The sequence below is a fragment of the Canis aureus genome, chromosome 31 (assembly GCF_053574225.1).
Source record: "Canis aureus isolate CA01 chromosome 31, VMU_Caureus_v.1.0, whole genome shotgun sequence".
NCBI lineage: Eukaryota > Metazoa > Chordata > Mammalia > Carnivora > Canidae > Canis > Canis aureus.
The window spans coordinates 40,136,649-40,161,293 of NC_135641.1; the positions used below are offsets into that span (position 1 = coordinate 40,136,649).

Genomic DNA, 24,645 nt, shown 5'->3' on the forward strand with positions numbered 1-24,645 from the left:
AGGACCGTAATCTGTGACCCGAAATGGCATCTTCTCTATGGGGAGTGAGTGCAGTGTGATGACCAAGACTAGTAGCTGAGCCAAAGAAATGGAGGTGAATGGAGAGCAAAGTTGGTATAGTCAGTGTCCCACTCTGTCGAATTTACAGCAAATCGGAGCAACAGCAATTGTGTGTTTATTGGGGGGAGGAAGCAAGAAATTTATGTGAGTGTGATTGTCTGAATCTACCTGTTTTAAACTGGAGAAGGAATAGGGCAGAGGAATGCTCTCATGGGACCCTGTCCAATGAGAAAAATAAAAAAATGAGCCTCCCCCTTCACTAAACAAAGAAAAGTAGTAAAGGCTGAAATATAATATTAGTAAGCAATAAGGGAAATGTAGGTAGGCATAAATATAGGTATAAACAGCCAAAAGAAGACTGCAAAGAGGTGGATAGAACGTAGTGCAGCAGGTCACAGGCCACAGAGAAAAGGATCGCACAAGGGAGACAGTGAAGAAGAAGAAAATTGTAACAGGGATATGTTTAAGTCAAACCCTCAGAAGGTTCTCTGCAGGATGATCTGACTCCTGAGTCCTCTGCTGGGATGCTAACCCACGCTGCCACGTGCATTCCTCCTTATGCAGTAGTGGTGCTGATGATGGAATATGTCTCATGCTGTTAATTTTAACTCCTAAATGTCATTGCCCATAATCCCACTCTTTCAGTTCTAGGGGGACAGGCAAGTGCCAACAGACTGGCTGTCAATATCATCTTCCCCGGAGATGACAAGAACCAAGAAAGTGTCACCGAAGGGAGAGCCAATCCAACCAGAGTACCTGGATAAAGCATATGCAGGCCGCACATCGCTCTGTACCGCAGGGGATGGTGTCTGTGGACGGAGGTAACCACAGGACTACGCTCTAATAAAAACTCAAATCCTGGGTGGCTCAGTCTGCCCTCAGCTCAGGTCATGATCTTGGGGTCCTGGGATCGAGCCCCGTGTAGGGCTCTCTGCTCAGCAAGGAGTCTGCTTTACCCTCTCTCTCTCCTTCTTTGCCCTCTCTCCCCCTCTCTTATAAATAAATAAAATATTTAAAAACAAAACAAAAGAACCAAACTCCAGTCCCCAAAGTCAGTTGGTCCTGCCAGAGACCCATACACGATCCTAGGTTTAATTCGTATTTCTTGAATATTTAATTCTTCATATTTCAGCTTCCACTTTGGAGACCTCGCCCTCCCCGGCTGACATGTGAAAAGCAGCCCCCCTTACATGAGTCTGGGTATGTCACTGACAGCCACGGTCCCATCGTGGGTCTCGCTCTCGCCATCCTCCTCCTCCTCATCACTGCTTTCTGACTCCTCACTAGAGGAGGAGTAATCAGTCACCTTCTTCAGCGGGCGGTTTGTTTCTTCAATCCGGAGTTCTCTTAATTCTTTGGCTAATGCCGTCAGATCCTACAAAAGAAAAGGTTGTTGGGCATGTGTGAATTGTAGAGACGGAGACGACCAAAGTCACATCTCTCATCAAGTCAGTGCTCCCGCTTAAGCGACAAGAAAAGAAAGCTCTATATAGAACTGTTACAAACATAGTTGCTGCATGGAACTAAGAAAACGATGTTTGTAGCGCAGAGAAACTAGAAAAGAAAGATGAAATAAATTTACACTTTGTTCAAAACCAATGGCTAGACTGCGACGGTTCAGTTCTGAGTACACATGCGTATATATGTGTATGTGCGCTGTGTGTGTACACATATATACCGACATCGGGGTCTCATTTTATTTTGGGAAGGTGAAGTTGGTCACCCTCAGAGTTAAGGGGGAAACACATGGGATTAGCAATTGCTCCCCAGTATTTTGGGACTCCTGCCCAAGCCATGGTCATGGCCTTTCCCCTCTTTGATTGCTACTGTACCAAAATCTAGCATCAGTCACAGAACAGAGCAATTCCCAAGGTTCCAGCTACTACAATGACTCATTTGGTGTGTCATCATTCCCTGGAGAGCAGAGGCACGGCATCAAAGGATGGCCCACCCCAAAGCCCAGTGCCACTGACATTTAGAGCCACAGAGCTGAGTTAATCAAGAGGAACAACAACAACAACAACAAAAAGAGAAAAGAGGAAAGGAAAAAAAAATAAAAGAATTCTCTTCCAGCACGATAGGTGTTTCATTTTCTTTTGTTTAAAATTACAGTCACCTGGCAAAAACCCTCGTAAGGAATATGGAAACGAATGTGCAAACACCAAAAGGAAGAGATCGTTTTTCAGCTTTCCATGAGTATGATGCGATCTTTAGCCTTATGGAGGTGATGATGTGGTATTTAGTCACGAGGCACATGGCAGGCAGTGTGTGGATCTCTGACTACCTTGTATTTCGCATGCTTTCAGAGCAATGCAGAGGGAAGCCGTTCTGCAGAAGCATGGCCACTCTAATTTGCATGGGTTCAGCTGCCCCTGGCACATGGCATGCAAATGAGGAAAAAGCAATTTGACATCATTCTTACCATTTCTCCCTATATTAGTGACCCATGTGGGAATCAGAGCATTCAGTGAGAGACAGGGCATTAGGGAGAAAGAAACTCATTGAAAGATACTAAAGCCCACAGTTTTCTTATGGCCATATTCTCTCTTTATTTCAGTTCAGAAACGTTATTTGTCCAATTCGCCTGATACAAGATTAGAGCAACGTATGTGATCAAAGTGACATCTCATAATCTAGCCGAATTGGCTAGAAGAAACACTGTGATAAATGTGCATAGTTAAATTAGAAATAGAATTTATCTGGGGGAGGTAACAAATCGTCATGCTTCTTTATCGTCACCTCTAGGTCAGGCATTTGCTAGGCTGGCTACGACTAGGAGAGGAAACGTTTTGGGTGTTTCATTTGGTCTAGCAATTCAGGAAGCTCAAGGAGGGAAGTGAAGGAGTCATCTCTCCGAATTTCATAGTAAAATCAAAGGAAAGCGATCGTGGCTTTTAAATTTGTTCTGAAGGCACCTGAATGGCAGCATTTGTAAAAGGGAAGCTTTTGAAAATTCAAATTGTGCATTTTCCACCCAAACATGCTTGCTTGGCTTTTTACACACATGCACACACGCATGGCCTCGCTATCAGTGGATATATTTACCCCATCTGTGAAAATGGAAATAGGATCGTATTAAAAACACTCAAAAGTGTTTAAGTAGAATGTATACCGTTGAGGAAGAAAATTACCACATAAAATTTATGCAAATTTATTTCTTGTTTCTTTGGTAATGGGCCAAAATAGGAAAAGCCAATATTCAGATTTCAGCTTTATACTCCTTATTTCCTCTGGACTTTGGTAATATTTATCTTTATCAAATTGAGAGGACAGTGAAGAATATGCAATGCTTGAGCACCGTGGGAAATACAGTTTAGATATTTGTTAAAGCTATGAATAGAAAAGGATACTATAATCATCGAAACCAGTAAAATAATGACAGATAAATTTATTTTGCATTTTGTTTTCTATATGTTAGGAGCATGTTAAGTCTCACCAAAGAATGTAAAGCATTTAAAAGGTTACTTATCATTTAAAAACACATTTTATTATAATTTAAAGAGAGAATATGGTTTAAAATAATTTATTTCTAATGGCAATAATTCTGAGTAAAATATAATATTATTAGTTGTGATTTATTTAAATTTATAATACATTTTCCCCGTGGGTTCTTTTTCCTTATCTCTGACATTTCAAAACAAGACAAAAGAGATTTGAAAAAAAAAATTAAAACGATTTAGAAATATTTAGTTGGTTCAAAGCCCGTTCATTTAAAGAAAGTCTCATTCATGAAAATGTCCTAATTTTTTCTAAACACCGGACCCAGGAAAAGTTTAACGTTCTGACCTGTTTTACAAATCTCACTTTTAATTAGAACTTTTATTTGTTTCTACATTATTAAAAAGCTCTCTTTCTTGAAACACTGAAAATAACTGCAAATTCCTTTTAAGTTTACTTGGTAACGGCTTGGACGGTGAGACATATATGAGACTCCCAAAGTAACAATAATGAGTAACTCAAAGGTAATACCCCAGTCAAAGAAAATTAATCTTCCATTGCCAATAGCTGAGGTTTTGTTCCTTATCCATCCACTCTGGAAGAATTTACAATAGCAAAGTTATAGAAAACAGACATGAACTAAAATTGACACCATCAGGTTCAGATCCATTTTCATACATTTTATTTTCTGACAATACCAATTTTCTCCATATAATGAGTTTTTGTGGTAATTTATTGCTTGGCTGTCTCAAGCCTGGAGCTAAAAAGTATTAAAAAAAAGGAAGAAAAAAGTGCTATTTAGCATGAAAATATTTGAGAAACATATAACTAAAAAAAAAAGAAATACAGCAAAATGGTAAGATTTTTTGACTATGGAGTAAATGTGAAGACAGGAGTCTCTTATCCAAAGGCTTCTCTTGCTGTAACACTTTTTAGAATTAACTTGACATATTTTTTTTCATTAAAAAGACTCTTATTTGATCTGACAATTATGCACACTTTACCTAAAAAAGGTGCTCTTTTAGGTCTCTTTTTAGAAACAACACGGTTTATTCAGATTTTAGTTCAATTTTTTGGAACTGTTAAAATAATGGTTAAAAATCTTTAAGCTGCTCTTTTGTTTACACATGAAAATAATTTATTTCCTTTTTAGGAAATCTTATGAAATGGCATTGGGGAAGTTCCTTAACCTCAGTATCCTCATCTGGGGAAAAAAAGGTTTTAGACCACTAGGTTTTAGACCATTGTTCAAGGTCTGCCCAATCTATGGGTGTGCTCTGGAATCTCTCAGATTCTTACACAGTAACAAAAAAATAGCGCTAAAGCCAGTGTTTGCTTATGTACCTAATCCTCACGTCATATGTTTAATTGTGCTAAAGGAAGAAGAGTATTTATTTTCAACGATTATATTAAATAACCACAGACTGTATCGAACAATCTCCTATTTCACTAGAAAGGAATGCTAAATTAATGGACACTCCCTCAGATCGATTTTCATGAAAAATCAAACCATTAGATTAACAATAACAAGCAACACGTTTTCAGAATCTTAAGGCTTTTCCTTTCAATCCTGGGTTATCTAAATGGCAAATCAGTTACTATAGAAGGAAGCCATATCAAAAGCTATGAATGAAGGTGGGAGAAAGGTTTATTGGACTCGTTTTCTCACCTGTGGCACTACTGACATCTGGGGCCAGATCATTCTCTGCTAGGGGTTGCCCTCCTCTGCACGGGAGGATGTTGAGCAGCATCTCTCTGTTCTACCCACAAGACACCAGTTAGCCCTGCCTCCTGCCCTCGAGTCGTGACAACCAAAACTGTCCCCAGACTTTGCCAAATATCTCCCAAGGGGATGAGGGGATAGGAGGGAAAAGGAGAAGAGGAATCGTCCCTGGTTGAGAACTACTGAGTTAGGTCGAACCAAGTAATCCTCTATTTTTAGTGGCCTAGATCTGTGATCTCAGAATCACCTGGAGGGCTTGTTTCTACCACACAGGGATCCAGAGATTCTGGGGGTGCAGCTTACATCCCCTCCATGACTTCGGTTGCCCCCTCTCATCTCTGTCCAGTGTATGAGAGTAAAGCAAAATAAATAAAGCAGTTTTTAAAAGCCTAAGGCATCCTGGGCTAACCAGATGAAATCCATTTCCCTTACAACTGCCACCTTTGAGCTAATTTCTGCACTCATGAGCTTTCCCTTGAGTTACGAACGCACGTAACCATTTTACTGGCAGTCATGGCACCAGAATATCGTTCTCTTTCTTCGACTATTTGGGAGAAAACTGATACAAGTTGTGAGAGTTGCTGTCCTTCTGACTATTATGAGGGGAAGGGCCAGGCTGTAGCACAGAGCAGTGAAGAGCATCCTCTGTTTCCCTTTCTATAAATGCCACCTACACGTTGTAGACGTGTAGAGTCTTTTTTTTTTTTTTTTTTTTTTTTACCCCAAACGAACAGCAATCCTTTACCTAAGAAATAATGTTCTAAATCACTCTGAATGGTAAGGCGGTCCTAGTTCTGAAAAAGGGGACTCTTTGGTGAAGATCAGATGCATAGAAACCTGCTTCTTCCACCTGCCAAAATGGTTCCATGTCTCAGGCCCAAGCCTTAGCATGAGGACAGCCTCTTGGCTTTCTGCAGTACCTTACACTTCATAAAATGCTCTTGCATACGTGATCTTGAGTGATCCTAGTCAATCTCGTAATCGAGGCAGAGCAGGTATCTTTATCCCCACGTTACATATGAAGAGACTGGCCCAGGGACATTATGAGACTGGTCCTGGCCAGTTATTGATTAAGGGGAGCTAGACTTTGAGTCTGTTGACTCCAAAGCCAGTGCTTTTTCCATATCATTTCACAAAAAATGGTGCTCAGCAGAGCTACAGCCGTAAAGCCATAATAATAATCTTCAGATTCCATGCAGTTAGGACTCTTTGCAAGGCCTGTCTCTTAAGAAACAAAACAAAACAAAACACAAATCTACTATGCTGTGTTCATGCAGGTCTGACAAACAGCAGTAAGGCAGTCATCCTTCTTAGCAAGCTACCTAAGATTGACAAAGCCATATATTTTTCTAATGGAAAAATGTCTCCACAGATAAGGAAATAAAGTCACTTAACTCGCCAGGATTCATTAACTAAAGTTGATGTTGCTGCTGCTGCTGTAGTTAATGTCCCACAAAATTAATCTAACAATACCCAGTAACTCCTTGTTCACAAATCACACACTATAAATTTGGAGTGCTTTAGAATGATGTCTCTTTTCTTTGTTAGTAAAACTGCCATCCCCTCGCAAAGCTGGTGAGTCCAGGTTAAGGGCTGGGCTTTGCTATTGGAAGATGCTGGAATGAGAAATCGCCAATAACAAAGCACTAATGCTTCTCTTTAGCCAGACTCGAACGTTGGAGAAGTGACATTTTGGCTCAGGAGGAAGGTCTCTGGAGCTTACATGGGTGTCTGAGGGCCTCAGGCTGGCTGCAGTTGAAGGGGCTCGCCTTCCAGCAGACCACTCCAGAGGACTAAACTTTAAATCTGTGATCCAACAGGCCGCCTCTCTGAATGTCAACACCAGGAAATCAGCTTTATATTTACATCTCGTGACAGCATGACCAAGAAAAGGTAATACTAACCTCATCTATCGCTTTCTTATAGCTCTGAGATAGGAGGAACCCAATCCAGAAGAATCCACAGGAGAGGGAAAACCCAGAAGAAAGGCAGCAGGTTAGACACAAAATGGGAATTGTTAGTACACAACTGATAAATGCAAAAGAGTGGGGAGAACCTCAACCCTGGGCGGGGGCAAATCCCCGTCGTTACTACTCTTACTGTGCCTCCCGACTTCAACATGTACAGAGCAGAGTAAACCAAAAAAGTCTTCACATTCATTTAATAGAAAAGGTTCTCCGAAATTTCAAATAAAGTAAGTGCATAGTAACTCATCCCAAATTAATTTCCAACTTTCACATGTCAGCCGCTATGCTCTTATTTCTTTTGCTAAAGCTAATGGGGTCTGTTATGTCTCAGCAAATGAAGCTAGATTTCAAGTTGTCAGGCCCCTTGTCAAACCATGCTTATCACATTTTGGTCCGGAAAAATATAGTCCTGAAGGCATGAGAAACAGCAAAAATTACATTGATTCATATGGAAAATAATATGGGGAGAGGGTGGAGTAGACAAGAGAAACCCACAGAAAGTGCCCACATCTCCTTAACTGCCAGCTTTCACATCTTTTTGCCAAAGCTGCCGAGTAGAAATTATGTAATGCTATGAGTTATTTCTCCCCCTTTTTTAATCTCTAAAGTAGTGCTAATGATCAGCAAAATGCCTAAAGGCTGATAAGCAATCCAAAATCTGTTCAGTTCTTTCTGGATGGCTTCCTTCTGGATGCTTCTAGCTTCCATTCTTCTTAATCTCAGTAAGTTTTGTCTCAGAGTCATGAGTGTATCCCCAACTACTTTATCCTATGGTTTCTCTGGTAACTTAAAAGAGTTCAAAAGCACTCACAGCTGGTCGACTAGGTCGGGTAATATCCCTGGATTCTTCTGGCTTCACCTTGGAAGGCTCGTGGGGGAGCACAGGTGATCCTTCCGACTTACTGTTAGCTAGATAGAAAAACAGGGGCCAAGAAAAATAATGACCATCACAAAGTGTTGACTCAAGTTCTGGAGTTCTGTGGTGAGTCATCCTTCAGGATTACTCAGGGAATACGTCATTCACTTGGGCAAATCCTCAAACACATCTGTGAACAAATTGTTAATATTCGGGCAAACACATTTAGGCCTGTAACCTGGAAGTCACTATTAATAATAAGAAAAATTGGCAAGCACCACTACCACCGCCATTTGCTGAGTGCTAAATGTGCATCACACTTAATGCTCAATGCCTTCCAGGTCAACTGTCTCATCGGATTCTTGATCCAACCCAATGTGCGGCACCCTTTTCCCATTTTACAGTTCCATATAGACTTAGATGGCATACTAGCCTAGGGCTATGCTGGAATTATGGGCAGAGTTGGGATTCTGTTTTATCCGAGCCCACTTCTAGGTTATTACACTAAACCAACTTCTGTGTTAACATTCTATGCTCGGCTGCTTCTTTGACCACCTACCCATCAGGATAGGTTATTTTGAAGGGATAGAAATCTATTTCATTTGATGGAATGTTTTTTAAACAGGAGGCAGGGGTTGTCTGGGTCCTTTAAGGAAGAAAGAATAACGTGGGAACAGGAAGGAGAGTGTCGGTGGCAAAAGGGGAGATTCCCAGAGTAGAGGTACAGAGCAAGGGTGGGGGAGGGCTCCCCAACAGCTACAGAGTAAAGAGCATCTCTCCGATTTACTGATGGTAGACAAAATCAACCTGGCACAGGAGAGATTCTTTTGTTTTAAACTGGGCTTTCCCGGGCACAAACACACCAGGGATACAGCAGTGTTTTTAACCCAGAAGACCTAGAGGCCAAAGGAGAGAAGATATGAAGTAAACCCAAACCAGATCAGAGAATTAAAATGATAGGCCTAACTTTTAGTTTCCTTTAGTTTGCTCTAAGGATATTATGTTGCTTATAAAGAAAAAAAAAGTGGGTGAGTTTTCTAAATTAAGCAAATTTATATTTGAATTAAAGCAACAAAAGCACACATAGCTATGGGCTGGGCCACACCAATGTCTGAGGAATGCATATGGGGGCAGCCACATCCCAGTCCAGCGACATGAGCACCACATGTCAGGTTTCAGCCTTTTCAAAACAGACATACAGTGATTTTACTTATTTAAAACCTTCGGAAGATATTAGGGGCCCGACTCTGTGTCTAATGAAAGAAAAAAAAATAAAGTACTGGTGTTTTTTTCTCAGGCAGAGATATTTGTTAATATCTATCAAATTACACTTTGCAAAGTTCTAGTGTTTATTGCTTGGAAGCAAAATTATCTTTCTGAAGGAGGTTGTTCAGAAAGAGTCCGTTTTGTCGCGAGAAACGATGTGTTGTGTGTAATTAGCTGGACACGCTGCTGTCTTTCACAAGCTCCTTCATTAATGAAAACTGAACAGTGATGGAAGACTTGAATAAATGGTCAGAGAGGCTCATTTTTTATTCCTCTTTAGTAGGAATAACCTGAAGAGTCAAATACACTTTTTAAGTCAAAGAGTTTACTTCTTCTCTAAAGCGTATGTATTCTCCATTAACCTTTACCAAATTCCACTTTGAGAGATTCCCAAGTATCATGAGCAATACTCAGAATCCCGAAAAGGGACGATGGGCGTATCGGGGAGGGGGTACTAGGGGGTATCTGAACCTTGAAACAGGCAACAAGGGGCAATGGGAATTCAGGTGACTCACAAGTGATTATATTTTCAAACAGGGCCAATAATCTATGATCTTCCTGGAAGACAATGTCATCGGCAAAGAGAAAAGATTTAGTCCAAACTGTGGTGTCACACATGCAACTGGGGCTGGTGGTCCTCTCGTCTACGGAGACCGAGGCTGCGGGCAGAGAGGACTGTGCAGCATCGCACGGTGGGGGCCACGCCAGGAGCGGGGGGCACAGAGGTCAGGGAGTCAGCGGAGCCCGCGGCTCTCGGCCCCAGGCAGTGCTGTCCGGGGAAAGCTTACCTCGAACTCTGGTCCGTTCGCTGGACCCCGCTTGCGATCCAGGCTGGGAGCCCCCTTGGGAGCTGGGCTGGGAGCTGGGAGTGCTGGAGCTAGAGGAACTGCCGCTGCTGGTCCTCTGCAAGGGGCTCTCCAAGACGGGCTCCGTTCTCCGGAGGTCAGGGTTGCTGTACGGAAGGCAGAGCACGGTGACTACACCCCCAGACCTTGCCACTCACAGACACAAGCACAGTCCAGTCCCGCCCCCATGCAGAGGAGCAACGATGGCCCTTGTGCCACCACGCACTGGAAGGGTCCACGGAAATGCCAGTCCTGAGGGTCTCCGTGGAGCGCCCAGCCTGATACTGCCAGGCGGGTCCTGGGTCATCACGCTAAGGTGTGGGCTCTGAAATGGTGTTCTCCTCGGGAGGCTTTCTCTTAAACCCTTATTCTCATGTTCATCATAAAAAAAGATCTTGAAAAATATTAAAAGATTAAAAAAAGAGAGAAAGCCACACATGCAATCTCTGGCCCAGGAGACAGCCAACTATGTTTTGTTATTTGGTATAGTATCTTCTAGAATTCTTTCTTCTGTATACATAGGAGCATGCTGTATGTTCAGTTTTGCAGCTTGCTTTTTCCCCTTCGGATGGCATCGTGAGCAGCTTCTGCTTACCAAACAATAATGGCTGCAGAGCAGGCCAGTGTATGGATGAGTTAGTTTAACCATTCCTCGACGGTTGGGTATTAAGGTGCCTCTACTACGCTGGCCTGACGCATAAGGCTGAGAGGGGTATCTCCAGGCATACAAGTACTCAATCACATCTCCTTCCTGGAACTGGAATTCCTGGGTGGAAGGACGTGAACTGGCAGGTGTGCACCGCATAGGTCTGTATGTGAGTGTGTAATGACGGTATCACCAGTTTTCGCCGAAGCGTATGAAACGGTCCATCTTACTGAATTCTTAGCCACACTTTATTATGAGCAGTTCATTGATTTGTAAAAAAGAAAAAAAAAGTGCCCTGTTTTAAAACATTACTATTGAAGGAGAGTAATTTTTATTCACCTTTATTTACCATTTATAACTCCTCTGTGAATTACTTAATCATGGTCTTTGCTTATGTAGTTAGTAGTGTATTTGCATTTTTAAATTTATTTCAGGAAGCCTTTATATACTTTGGCTCTTATCAAAGGGAGGGATGTTTTATTTTATTTTTTTAAGATTTTATTTATTCATGACAGAGAGAGAGAGAGAGAGAGAGAGAGAGAGAGGCAGAGACACAGGCACACAGGCGGAGGGAGAAGGAGGCTCCATGCAGGGAGCCCGATGTGGGACTCGATCCTGGGTCTCCAGGATCAGGCCCTGGGCTGAAGGCGGTGCTAAACCGCTGAGCCACCCGGGCTGCCTAAGGGAGGGATGTTTTAAAATCATTATTATTAAGCACTAATTTAAGAACAAATGCTAGGAGTCACCGCTTGTTATAAAATCTTACTGTATTATTCACTTTCATACCTTAAGTGCCCCCCAAATAGTGGTATTTACTAGCTCGCTCAGTTGGTTATACCAAGCACTGGCTCAGGCATTTGAGATATGATAATAAACATGACACACGCCCTTGTCATCTGCCGCTTGGTCAGACACAGCCAAACTTGCCCATGCTCTGCCCGCAGTGAGCACCGGCCAACAGAGGGGCATGGAACAGGGCCACCTAGGCCACTTCTGATCATATACCTGCTATCCACCTGCCAGGGGGTGTGACATCGGGCCCCTCCACATTCCCGATGTCTTCAGTTCTCCAAACAGAATTGCATGTCCTTGCTAAACAGAGTCACCGTAGTGTGACCATGGACTCTGATTGTAATGCAGTTAAGTCATGTTAAAATGTAATTTTATGCCTTCCTTTCCCTCCACTCATTTCAAGAATGTCAAGCGCACTCTGACCTGTGTTGGGTACCCCATGTTTCATGTATAAAAATGAAAATAATACGGTCCCTTCCCTCGAGACAATAGCATTTTAGTGTACTAAAAATCTGGCCACAGAATGGCATCATTCTAGCAGCAACTAGACCAAATGATTTCTTTTAGAAAACACAAGACCTCTGCTTTTTGGTGATGTATCTACCAAAAATATTTCATTGACTTACAAATATTTTAAAATATTGGGTTATCGGAAGACATGGCTAGTGGCCCTGGAAAACATATGTAAAAATAAATATGTCCTCATAACCTATTAGCTTTGATCATAAAAATATAGGATTTATGACAATATTTATCCTTTTAAGTTTTTATTGGTAAAGGATTTGCTAAGTCAACCCAGCAGTATGATCAACTGCAGCAGAACTGATGATCAAACTTAAGGAAAATGTTTAAGATTCTCAATATTTTTACAGAACTCCTTTGTGCAGTAATTACTTTTGAAAACTGCCAGCACTTAATTGGTTTAAATAGATTTGGATCCATACTGGAAGTGGCCCTGATTTGGAGACTACCTAAAATGAAAAATGTATAATACTTACGCAACAGCCTACTTTCGAATTCTCCTTAGGAAAACAATCTTATCTCCTTTTATTTCCAAAAATAAATTCTTTCCCATGGTCCTCTTTTATTAAATAGTGGTGGACAGGAATTATTTAGATATAATTAATAAAGCCCCCCAAACACTTTTTCTAAAAAGTCTATTGCTAACCAACTGTATTGCAGATTGAAGGTGACAGGCAAGCGAAAGCTTCTTGATAATTGCTTTCATTTTGTAGACTGGTAATGTAGCGTTTTTTGTATATATATATATATATATATATATATATATATATATAAAATAGCTATTAAGAGAGGAGTGACTGTGAACTCTGAGATTTTTTTTCCTCCTGTGGCTGTGGTGTGGCAGCGGGACCCAGCTGTTTGCCTGAACACAGCACTCCTCTGATCACTTAACCAACACCTTTCTATGAAGCACCTACTTTGTGAGTCTCGTTGGACCCGTGTGAGGGATGGAGGAGAGCACAGGACACAGGCGCAAGGTGCAACATAATTCTCGAGATGGGAAACGTGCAGCGGAGATAACAGTGGATAAGGCCCATCTCTGCAGGCTGCGTGTGAAAGAATCTGTAAGTGATGTTGGAGTTTGGGGAACGATGGATGCAGCCTGGGGTGGTCGAGGTGGTGTCAAGACGGAGACAGGACTTGACTGGGCCTTGGGGGGTGAGCAGGAAGTCTGGGGGAAGCTCCTGAGCCAGGACACCGGGCTTGCTGGCATAGGGAGGACACTGGCCTGCTGGCGTACGGCGTCTGCATCCGTTTACTCTGGAAAGGTGGCTCAGCAGAAGGAACGGATGGCTTGGGGAGCAGTCCTGCGGGGCTGGGGGAGCTCATAGGCCTCCCGGTGCAGACTGAGCAGGTGGGGGGCGGCCACCTACCCACGATGAGGCCTGGGCCAGGGCTGCCAGGGAGGGGCATGGAATTGGCAGGACCAGCTGGGATGTGCAGGCCTCTCTGATGGGACTCGGAGCCTCTCTGGGTGTGAAGTTAATTGGTTCCCACGGGCATTAAACCCCCGATCTGGGCTTCCTTAGGGCTTCCTCCTCACCGGAGCTAACCAGCGTGGGTGCTGATCTTAGGAGGCTGCTGTTTTTGCTGCTGGAGACTGAAAGAAGTGTTTAGTTTCTACGTAACCACATACAGAAATTGGGAAAACTTTAAAATGCTTTTTCTACTTCATTTTTTTGGGGCGGGGGGGGAGTAGAAGTATTTTGAGAAAATGTTACACCACTCGTATTTCTCTTTTCCTTATTATGTAGTAATATGGTCTGGCCGTGGGGCCAAGGGGTCTGACATGAATGCCTTTAGAGGGAATTTCAGAAGAATTCTATGAAATAACAGATTTCCTTTGTTCACATCTTAACTGAAACTACTCAGATCCAAATGTGTAACAACTTGAAAACATTCACATATATTTCTTAAATGCCAACTTTTAGTTCATACATTTGCCATCCCACAGACAATGCTATAAAACACACAGTAAAGTGGAAATGTGGCAATTATTCCATTTACCCGACTCATATAAAAAGTCGAAACAGAAAATTAGGATCACAAAGTGATTTCTTGGCCCAAATACTTGGGCCAAGTCTATAATTAACTGGCTGACAGCCAAAATTCACTTTACTTTGTTCTTTGATGACACAGCCAGTGAGAACAAATGAGGCATGGGAAGATAGGTTTGGGACGGGACAGAGAATTATTTTTTGAAATTAAGCATTTAGTCATTGGGTGTTGACCAGGTGTTTCTGGCTTAATTTAAATCTCTTCATATTCTAAATGTGCTTGTTTGATCAAATATTAATTTGCTTTAGAGGAACACACGAATCAAAGTTAAATATTCAAGTACCTGGGAATTTTTTAAGACAGTGTTTCAAAAAATGAACAAATCATCAAATCTTGATCTAGACTCAGCTGGTCACCTTGACAACATAAGGCACCCGGGAGTCCATGCAGCAGGTAAGAAAGAACTGCAGGCTGACGCGTGCCTGTGTGAGAAGGAAGAGGGGAATGGGCAGGTGGGGGTGGGGGGGTGGCGGCACGGTGACTGGGTTGTCACGCAGACTTTGGCCATGTAGGATGGGAAATGTCAAATGCATATAATGACGTTAGCACCAGCTTGGGTAGGAAAGTCTGGGGCCTATAAATAGATCCCATGGGACAACTATTTTTGTTTTATTTATTTTTTAAAGATTTTATTTACTTATTTGGCAGAGAGAGAGAGAGAGAGAGAGGGAGAGAGAAAGGGAGAGAGACCACAAGCAGGGGGAGTGGTGGGGAGACAGAGAAGCAGGCTCCCTGGTGAGCAGAGAGCCCGACTTGGGGCTCGATCCCAGGACCCTGAGGTCATGACCTGAGCCGAAGGCAGACGCTTCACCGACTGAGCCACCCAGGCGCCCTGATACACGTCTATTTTAAAACATATTCCTATAGGGCTCTTTTCGATTTGATGTAGTGTGTGTAGACAGGAGAAGAGTGACATACTTGGAAGTTTTTATCTGGGAGAAGGAAGGCTTTTGAAAATAGTAAAGCTCCGATGTTTTCCTCACGTTATAGGTACATGCTTGCATACTCCCACTTTAACTCACCTCAAGAATCTTCCCATTCAGGGTGCCAAGTAGTTTACTGATTTAAACATACTGTTTCCTATATTCTTAGAAATCATCACACATTCTGCAGTCACTGGGGAATATACACCATCTTGCACCTAGTACCTGGACGTCATTAGTACCTGAATTCAGGACGCAAAAACTAAGCTTTTTAACCATTAGCCTCTGTTTTCTATTCTTTCTTTTTTCTATCGACTTTGCACAAAAGTGGCTTCTTTCCCACTCATATCACAATATACACAGATAGAACTGCTCTCCTCGGTGGTTATTCTCCAAGCAGGGACTTGGAGACGCAGGTTCCTCCTGGGTTCAGACACTGTTGCCTTAAACTTGTCGTCCCTAAGTCTGCCACAGAAGGAGAAGAGAGAGCCTCTGCCTTCTTTTGCTTTCTTTAGATAAGTCAATTCACAGATTTACCCCAAAGCAAAATAAGAAAGCAAGGCAAGTAACAGAGTTTTGCCCCTAATAATGCCCATAGCCCCAAAGAGTAGCAGGTAATGGTTTATCCTCTGACCCATGGGCCCTAGACTCAGGTGGTCTTGGTTGACTCACTGGCTCCCAAGGTCCCATGTGGCCCTTTGAATAGGGGGGGTCCCATGCCCCTCTACTGGGGACCCAGGAGGTCCCCAATATACATTTGCTGAATTTAGCAAATGAAAAAAAATAATAACAAAACATCCTGATTTTCTTATTTTATTAACATGTGTGGTTTTTCTTGGGATCCATTTTTTACTTTGCCAATTTCCCACTCTACCCTGAGGATCATTTTCAAGCAAGAGGGCTGGGAGGATAAAAAGGAATATTGACCAAATATAAGAAATATAGCTGATAAACATTGTAAATTATTGATTATTTAAAACAACCCCTTTTTATGGCTTTATGGATGGGCAATTGCCTGAAAAATGGTACAAAAAGAACTATGAGGACTTCATTAAGACCAGTGTAAAACAGGAGAGTCTGCTTTACAGTAATGCCCCCGGCCAGTCACATCTCCCACTGTCCATGCCCCCGTGTGTCTCCTTTACCCACTGACTCAGGGCTTGGCCATGTGATTGTGGTTGCCAATGGGACATCAGCAAAGGTGAAGCAAGCGAGGGCTGGAAACGAATTTGTGTACTGGGGCTTCTGGGGCTTTCCCCGCCAGGAGGCTGTCCTGAGATCGCCAAACAATGAAGAAGACCAGGATGAGAGAGCACATGAAGGTACAGCTGACCCATCAGCTCAGTGCAGCCACATGGGGAAGCCCAAATGAGACCGGCAGAAAAACCTATTAGCCAACACACAGAATCGTAAGAAATTGGAAATCGTTGCTATTTCAGACCACTTAGTTTTTGGGTGTTTTATTATGAAGCAATCATGAGCTAAGAATTACATCTATCACAGTAGATAAGCCAAATCCTGAAACTTAAAAAAATGCAATCCAATCTAGAGTTGCAAAGTCTGATTCACATCTTAAGTGCTGGTCACTTGGAGATGGGGGCGGCAAGAAGCAGCGTTCAGTAGGATTACTGCACACGGCAGGGATGGGGAGGCTCCAGGGCCCTCTCCGACAATCCCTCTGACTTTCACTGTAGGTAAATAATTATTACCCCTTAGCTCCCTCCCTCCCTTCTCTGTAAGCAGAGAAATGTTAGCTGTCTCACAAAGTCCACATTCTTTGGACTAAGAACAAACTTAAGTGGTTCTGAGGGGGAAAAGCTCCTGTTTCACAAGCCAATGACCATCAAAAGCCAACTATCTTGGACCTAACGTCATTAAAATAACACTTCGGCGGGAACAAAGAGCTGCTTTTTATTTGATTATATAATGATAGTGCACTTTCTTTCTGGTGATAGGAGGGAAAAAGGCTTAGAGTTGAAATGAGGCTTGATTTACAGCAGCTAAAATTCTAAGCAACTGATCTGATGAACGGAGCCCTGGGGGCCGGGTCCAGAGGAATAAGAAGCACCGATAATCAGGGGCTCGCCGCTGCTTGAAGAGGGGGATCTGACAAAGTTCACCCCGGCAATCCCAGGGCTGCTGTTCCTCTCGCTCTGGTCACAGCACACTCTGGACTTTCTCAGCGCGGCTTAGCAACACCTGCTCGGGGTGAGGCTGACAAGTCCCTGGGAAAAAATGGCTCATGCGGAGCCTCCTGCCAGTGGCAATCCCACCCAGAACGGGCGAACTTCTTTGCCCTAAAGGGATTAATGTTCTTAGTACAGTTCCATCTTATTTATTGTGGACTGACCTCTTCCTAAAGCTCTTCACGTGACGAGGAAAATTAAAGCCGCACTATATCAAAATTCCATATATTAGAGGCAGACACAGATAATCCTCTCCTTCATTCCAGCCTCTCGTCCTTACTAGCAAGGGAGAGGCCTCCTCTTATAAACACAGGGGAGAACAATGCAACAGCCTGCCCAAGCTCACTCTTTTTATAGTCTCAGCAGAGACCATTTGCTATTTCGGTTGATCCTAAAAAGCGGTGCATTCATCATGAAAAAAATCAGAGGGAAGCTCGACAAACTAGAGCAGCAAATAGTGTCTGTTGCCACATAACACCAGCTCAGATACAGTAAAGGTGTTGTTTACTTTCCAGATTCTCTTGAGACCTCTACACCAGCCGGTAGGTGGATGCAGTTTCCTGACTGTAGGAATATCCATTGTTGATGGAAAATTCTAGGAGAGTACAGAGCCGCGGTGGAAGTAGAACTGTATCTGAGTGACCCTCCGTAATGCCAAGGAGGTGATTTCCTGCTAAGAAACAGTCTTTTTGTAACGTGCCAAGCTAGGAAGCTCTGCAGATGGCCACTGATGGGCTTCTTTGGCAATGACTTTGTAATGCCTTTTTTTTTTTTTTTTTTTTTTTTTTTAAAGTAGGTTCCACACCCAGCATGGAGCCCTACATGGGCTTGAACTCACGACTGGAGATCAAGACGCAAGCTAAGATCAAGAGTCCGATGCCCAACTCACCGCGCTACCCGGGCACCCCTGCCTTTGTAATGTGTTACTGGCTCCCAGGGCATTAAAAATCACCTCTAACCAGGCCATCTTGTTCTGCTGACTTTGCCAAATGGTCTCTGAAGTAATGGTTTGGGGTGTTTTAACCAGACTTATATTTGCAACTTTACTCCCCAGTTTTTAAAATTGTCAAGTGAGGTACACCGGCTTGGCTTTTGCGCGGTCTCATTTTTCTTCACCCACTCCCTCATTCACTCAAGAGCCTCCACTGTTCACTGATCTCTGTGAAAGGCGCAGAAATAAGAGGCATGTATTCTGGCCCCACCAGAGCTTACAGTCCAAGTGGCCAGTCAACAAGCCTCTGAAGTGAAAAAAGGACGGATGATTTTTAGGAAAGCAATAATGACAATGACAGGTGGGGGCCTGCCTTTTCCTTCACTTGAAACCATCTTTCTCGCCTTACCTTGCTCTGATGGGTTGAGATCCTAGTCTGGGTCCCAGAGCACTACCATTTCCAGGAGAATTCTTTCTGGCTAATGCTGGGGATATGGAAGTTGTTCTTTGAGGCACCTGAAAGAAAAAGCAGGATTCAGAAAGAATTTCCATGAAACAGCTCCAATAGGCTCCTTTCCTAAAATTTACCAGGAGTTATAGAAACTATCAGAAATGGGAAAGGCATAGTGTTCATTTTTCAGAGAAAGATTTAACTCCCTAAACAAAACCACACAGAAGGCACTGAGGCACATTCAGCGATCATAAAGGAGTACGGTCTTCAATTTTATTTATTTTTATTTTTTCTTAATAAATTTATTTTTTTATTGGTGTTCAATTTGTCAACATATAGAATAACACCCAGTGCTCATCCCGTCAAGTGCCCACCTCAGTGCCTGTCACCCGGTCACCCCCACCCCCCGCCCACCTCCCCTTCCACCACCCCCTGGTCTTCAATTTTAAAAACAAATTAAAAAGCAGACCAAGCTAATTATTTTGATTCACTGGTCTAAAATAGTTGACCTCCTTTGCTTGTGTACGAGTGGTGGATACCAGAAATTTCTCCGGGATACCATTAACTCAGTTGATCATTGGAAATTGCATCAGATGAGAATCATCCAGATAAGCTGAGCTCCACCCTAACTGATAAACAGATAAGGAAATGATGAAACCTGGCGAGAAATGAGGGTACCGGGCTACAGCTTGGGACATGAGCCACATGCCAGTGAGCTCAGAGCAATTACTTCAATGGATGCTAAGTGTCCCCACTTCCTAATCAATTTGCAGTCATTAATTAAAAACGCCCCCCCCCCCAACACTGTGCTTTGGAAGGTCAATTTGCAAATGTGATACAAAACAGGATTAATATTGAAAATCCTGGCAGGGTCTTCAAAAAGACTGTATGCACACCAGCAGACACACAGTAGGAAAATGTATCGTTATTAGCTTAGCTGACAAGGGCCAAGTCTTAGCTTGGGGACCAGGAGGGGGAAAAACCCAAACCTAAGAAGGGGTGGTGCTCTGGCATTCTCCTGCTCCTCACTGCTGTGGAAGTGCTGGAGGAGACGTAGTAAAAGTCATCGTGAACGAGGCTGATGATGACAGGAACGCGGAGAGAGGCCCGCCAGCCTATTTACCTTTGGTGGAATGTCTTCTTCCTGTCGTAACCAAGAGCTTCGGTCAAACTTCTCAATGCGAGTGGGGAGAGGAGGGTTTTCAGAGGTGGGGTCCGAGTTCTGGCGCGGCATCTCCACGCGGTGAGAGGTCACGTTCAGGGCCTCCTGAAACCCAGACAGGCCCTTGGTGGGCTGCTCGTGCACAGACTGGGAGGCGGTCAAGGCAGGTCCCTGGGACTTCACAGCTACCAGATGTGGAATCTAAACGTCAAACCAACACGGTAGCGACATTATTAGAAGAAAAAGCAGATCTACTAGGACCTTCATTCAGTGGAAGGGAAAAATAAAATTTTAGAGCACGAGCGCTGGAGTACACGGAGCCCATCACAGCTGTCTCCAACCTGCTTTTGGAAGCTCTTCCACATTTCCCATTCACAGCCATGTGTAGGCCGGACCCAGGGCGCCTGGCAAAAACTAAGCGATTCACTTGGGCCCGCTAAGAGGTCTGTGAAATAGGTGTGAGGACAATAACAGCAATTTTTCAGTGGACACTTACTGACCAGCAGTATAATATGTTTACAAGCACTTTTCTTCTAATATGATACACCTCCTCCTTCAAAACCCTCAACTTTGACTTTAGAGAGTGCTATCGCTCTGTAAAACAAGGAGTGTTCCGGATCACCTTACTTCTTAGGAACTCACTAAATCCACTACGAGGCGGACACAATCATTTTCACCGTTTTTCACGTGAGGATGGAAGGTTTAGAGGTGAAGTAACAACCTGGATCTCACAGCTAATACTTGCTGGAGCCTGGATTGGAAGCCTCACACACCTCATGGTCCAGACATCTAGCTCCGCGCTACTCCACTTTCCGGTGAGCTGACTCTTACCACCCGTGATGGCTCTTACCATCCACACCAGGATGTTTCTTTTAGGGGGAAAGTCACATATGTTGGCACGCATTCATATCGTTCGTGTAGGGAAGACATGCCGTTTTTGGTAGAAATGTGGTTCTTTAAGACAAATCATTAGAATCAAGAGTTTTCAGGGGCGCCTGGGTCAGTCGGGTAAGCGTCTGCCTTTGGCTCGGGGTGTGATCCCAGGGTCCTGGGATTGAGCCCCACGTCAGACTCGCTGCTCAGTGGGGAGCGTGCTTCTCCCTCTCCCCCTGCTCATGCCCTTTCTTGCTCTCTCTCCCTTTCTCTCAAATAAATAAATAAAATCTTAAAAAACAATAAGATCAGGAGTTCAGAGTGTTCTTGACCGTTAGCACCACTCACACTTAACTGTTACTGTCTCCTCCCCCATCACAAAGTCCGACTCCCTGGAGATAGGAGCCGTGTCTGGATGGCATCTCTCAGTCTACACTGTGCCTGGCATGTGGAATGTGGTCAATAAATCTCAGCAGGCGAAACGTCTAGGGGACTTTCTAAATTAAACTATTAAGTCAATAAACACTAACATAGTATCTGCTTTGTGCAAGGGACCTAGCAGACCCTCTTCGGTCTAAACTCTCGATGCCAGGCCACTGGGGAGCATTTCCGCAGCCCTCTTCCGCCAGCCTGGCCCTGCTCCTTTAGCCCTTGAGGTCTTATCCCTGGAGCAGCCCTGCCCTAGCTTCTTCACACCCTCTCTGGTCTGAAACCTGAAGTGTCATTAATTAGAGTTCAGAGAAAACCCTCAAGGTCTGCTTCAGGTGAATGTTATGCTTCCACCAGAAAAGACCTCTAAATCGATCAGGTTTTTATTAATGTTAATATAATAACATTATATATATAATATAATATATATAAACATATATATAATAATGTTAATATACTAAATACTAATATGAAAACAGGGCATGTTTTAAGAACATAGCACAAAACAGAAACCTACTTAAGAGTCTTCAAAGACATCTGGGTGAAACTGGCTGCATTATCACTCTTACTTTTCGTAAAATTCCACTTTTTTTTTTTTTTTTTTCATTTTTAGTATTTATCGGTCAAGAGGTCCTCTAAAACCTCCCAGAGACTTGTCCTGGAGCAGAGGAACGGTTTCCTTTTTTGAAATAGCTCCCAGCTGGGGCTCTGTAGGCCAGGGGAAGGGGGGCCTCAAGGGCCCCAGACGGCCGGGCTGGGCCGGCACAGGTATGAGGCCGCAGGTGGGAGGGGGCCCCGGGCATCTGCATTTCCACCAAGCTCTCGGGTGACATTGATGCTGAGGGTGCCATGAGCACCCTTGGGGAACCACTGGCTTAGAAGCCACAATTTTATCCAGGGTCATTTACACTTTCTGCGCCCAAATCGCAGGGAGCAAGAGACAACTGTTCACCTATGACCCCGAGGCTATGACCTCGGCCTAAGGGGCTTGGCGCCCCTGCTCGACCCGTGTCCCCAGGGAGGCCGCTGCCCAAGGGCTGACCCGGCGGTGCGCCCAAAGCCCAGGGTGGCGCTGGCCCCCTTCTCAGCGCTCCCCCCGCCCCGCATCCCCTGGGGCCTGCCCTAAGCCCGGGGGCCCCGGACCCCATGGGGCCCGGGGACAGTCCCCTGCTCCGGGCGCCTCCCCGAACACGCGGTGCGGGGCCGGGGGACCCAAGGGCTGTACCTGGGGGTCCACCGGCCTGAGCATGGGCGGCGTCCGGGCGGGCTGCACCCCGCTGATGCTGAAGGACTCGGACCGTGGGGGCAGCGCGGGGTCGGATATCCTGTTGGCGACCTTGTGCGGCAAGGCGGGCGAGCTCTGCCGGTTCAGCCGCGAGCGCTCTTCCACCTGGAGGCCAAAGCAGACGAGACGGACACAACCCAGGCCTGAGGGCCGGCGGGAGGCTGCTCTGCGTCCTCGGCCCTCAGCGCCCCGCACCTGCTCTGCGGCAGGCACCTTTGGAGAAGCTCTTCTCTGGGGCCCCGGGCGGGGGGGGGCAGGCCGTGACCCCAGGGTCCTGGGATCGAGTCCTGCGCGGGCTCCCCGCAGGGCCCTCCCTCTCTGTGTGTCTCAGGAATAAATAAATAAAATCTTAAAAAAAAAAAAAGGCAGATCCTTTTTTAAAAACAAAAGTAGGAGGCGGGCAGCTCGGGTGGCTCAGCCGGTGAGCGCCTGCCTCTAGCCTAGGCCGTGATCCCAAGGTCCCGGGATCGAGTCCCCCGTCGGGCTCCCTGCATGGAGCCTGCTGCTCCCTCTGCCTGGGTCTCGGCCTCCCTCTCTCTCCGTCTCTCTCCGGGTCTCCGGGAAGGAGTCCCACCTTACACCACCACCTGCCCCGAGCCGGAGCCATCACCCCGTGCTGCCGGGCCCTGCGCTGGGGCCTCCGGCCAGAGTTGGGGCTCCCCAGCAGTCTCTCCCGCGCTGCCTGGCTCTCATCCTGCCAACGGGTCGCGCCAGGCTGTGGAGCCGCCAGGGAGCCCGAGGCGGTGTGGGGGCATCGGGTGCCCGGGGAAGGCGGACCGCCTGGAGGAGGCGCCCACTCACCCCTTCCTCACGGCCCCCACGGGCTGCGGCCCTCCCTTCAGCGGACTTCCCGCACCGTTTCCTTCCCCCTCTTTAGGGCCCTTTCTTTCCCCTCATCTCCCTGCTCCGCTTCCGGCCTGGACTCTCCCCACCCCGTTCTCCGGGCTCGTCCACGCGTGACCTGCATTTTCGCTCCCCCGCCTCCTGTCTCCCTGCTGGCCGCCCTCCGGGGTCTCTTCATCTCCCTCGTCATCCCCCTTCTTGCGGAGTCTGTCTCGGCCCAAGGCAGGGGCCTGAGCAGAAGCGTTCCCCAGGAAAGGCCCACGGGCCAGGGGCGCCCCTCCGTGGGAGGACACCCCCCACCCCCTGTCCACATCTGGAGCCTGCGGACTGTCAACGAGGGCATCTCCCATGGAGATTTAGATGAACGCGACAGACACTGCAAGGCACGACTGAAGATCTGCGACAGCTTCAAGAGGCCTAGGCCTTTGCTTTCAGATCACTCTCCTCCGGCCCTTTATTTCTGTAGGGTCAGTTTGGCAGCCCTATATTCCAAACCTCCCAGGCAGCGCCCCCCGCCGTGACCCTGCAGTGTGAGCCGGACCCCCCTTCTGCTGACTCACTGATGAGGGTTCCAAGTGCCCGCCAGGGAGCCCACCTGCAGGCCAAGACCCGTCTCCAGGGGGCGCCTTCTTCACTTCACTGCCTGATTTGAAATAAAAATCCACAAGAGCTGTTCTTTCCCATCCTTCCTATTTCATTTTAAATCTTTCTAGACGCAGACTCAGCCTCAGATACAGAAGCCTGTTATTAGGTGCTTATATTAACTGCAAACGTCTTAACACAATGAGGGGGGCTGAAGAATAGAAAACCGTGCCCCCACTTCTCCCCGGGGGAACTCAACATCTCCTCTCCCACCATGGCTGTGCAGGGTACATACGATTGGCATCCAGTGGACTTTGGTGTTGAAACTCCACGTACCCCCCACCCCACCCCCCAAAAAAAGAAACTCCACGTCCCAGAGCTCACCACACACCAAACCAGGTTAGCTACCCAAAGCCAGAACATGCATACTTTGCGTACGCGCGTGTGCAAAGTATTACATCAGCAGTAATTATTTGACCATTGCACGGAGCAAAAAAATAAAATAAAGCCAGGTTTGAGCTGAGACCATGAAGAAGAGAAAGTCCCACAAAGACAGATAAACTCAGACTAAGCCATGCACTGTATTCTTTTCTAAATACTAGTGTCCTTGAAAAGAAAGTGACGACTTCCAGACCACTGGACTCGGCCAAATATTAGCCATCTGCTTACTTCCCCGGAAGAGTGGAGAACACTTGCTGTTATTATTATCTTTTCAAGCTATAAAACACCCTCGGTTTTAAACACACACTTAGAGACAGCACATTCTGAAAGCACTAGAAAGAGTCTGCCTTGAGGGGATGGAGTCGA

General features: G+C 45.3%; 2 protein-coding genes across 13 annotated transcripts in view; one reads left to right on the plus strand and one right to left on the minus strand.

The window, feature by feature from the left end:
- TNIK (TRAF2 and NCK interacting kinase) overlaps positions 1–24,645 on the minus strand; it is a 377,380-nt gene that overhangs the window by 34,008 nt on the left and 318,727 nt on the right. For 5 of the 8 annotated variants that reach the window (XM_077880331.1, XM_077880329.1, XM_077880328.1 and 2 more), the window contains 7 exons: positions 22,354–22,518; positions 19,788–20,027; positions 18,623–18,729; positions 10,099–10,262; positions 8,000–8,097; positions 7,126–7,149; positions 1,251–1,435 (listed from right to left, as the gene is read on the minus strand). In XM_077880331.1, coding sequence (XP_077736457.1) covers positions 1,251–1,435; positions 7,126–7,149; positions 8,000–8,097; positions 10,099–10,262; positions 18,623–18,729; positions 19,788–20,027; positions 22,354–22,518 — 983 coding nt within the window. The remainder of the gene's footprint in view (positions 1–1,250; positions 1,436–7,125; positions 7,150–7,999; positions 8,098–10,098; positions 10,263–18,622; positions 18,730–19,787; positions 20,028–22,353; positions 22,519–24,645) is intronic. The other 3 variants (XM_077880327.1, XM_077880332.1, XM_077880330.1) reach the window with 1 other exon arrangement.
- Positions 14,282–18,244, plus strand: LOC144302711 (uncharacterized). Of its 5 annotated transcripts, XM_077880337.1 has the most exons (4): positions 14,282–14,566; positions 16,254–16,418; positions 17,798–17,824; positions 18,076–18,244. In XM_077880337.1, exons 1-4 carry the CDS (start codon positions 14,488–14,490, stop codon positions 18,225–18,227), a joined length of 423 nt encoding a protein of 140 aa, XP_077736463.1. In that variant the 5' UTR covers positions 14,282–14,487; the 3' UTR covers positions 18,228–18,244. The 5 variants fall into 5 exon arrangements, 1 of the variants encoding a protein (XP_077736463.1); XR_013369739.1 differs by lacking the exon at positions 17,798–17,824 and having other exon boundaries at positions 16,254–16,505; XR_013369740.1 differs by lacking the exon at positions 17,798–17,824 and having other exon boundaries at positions 16,254–16,505; positions 18,079–18,244.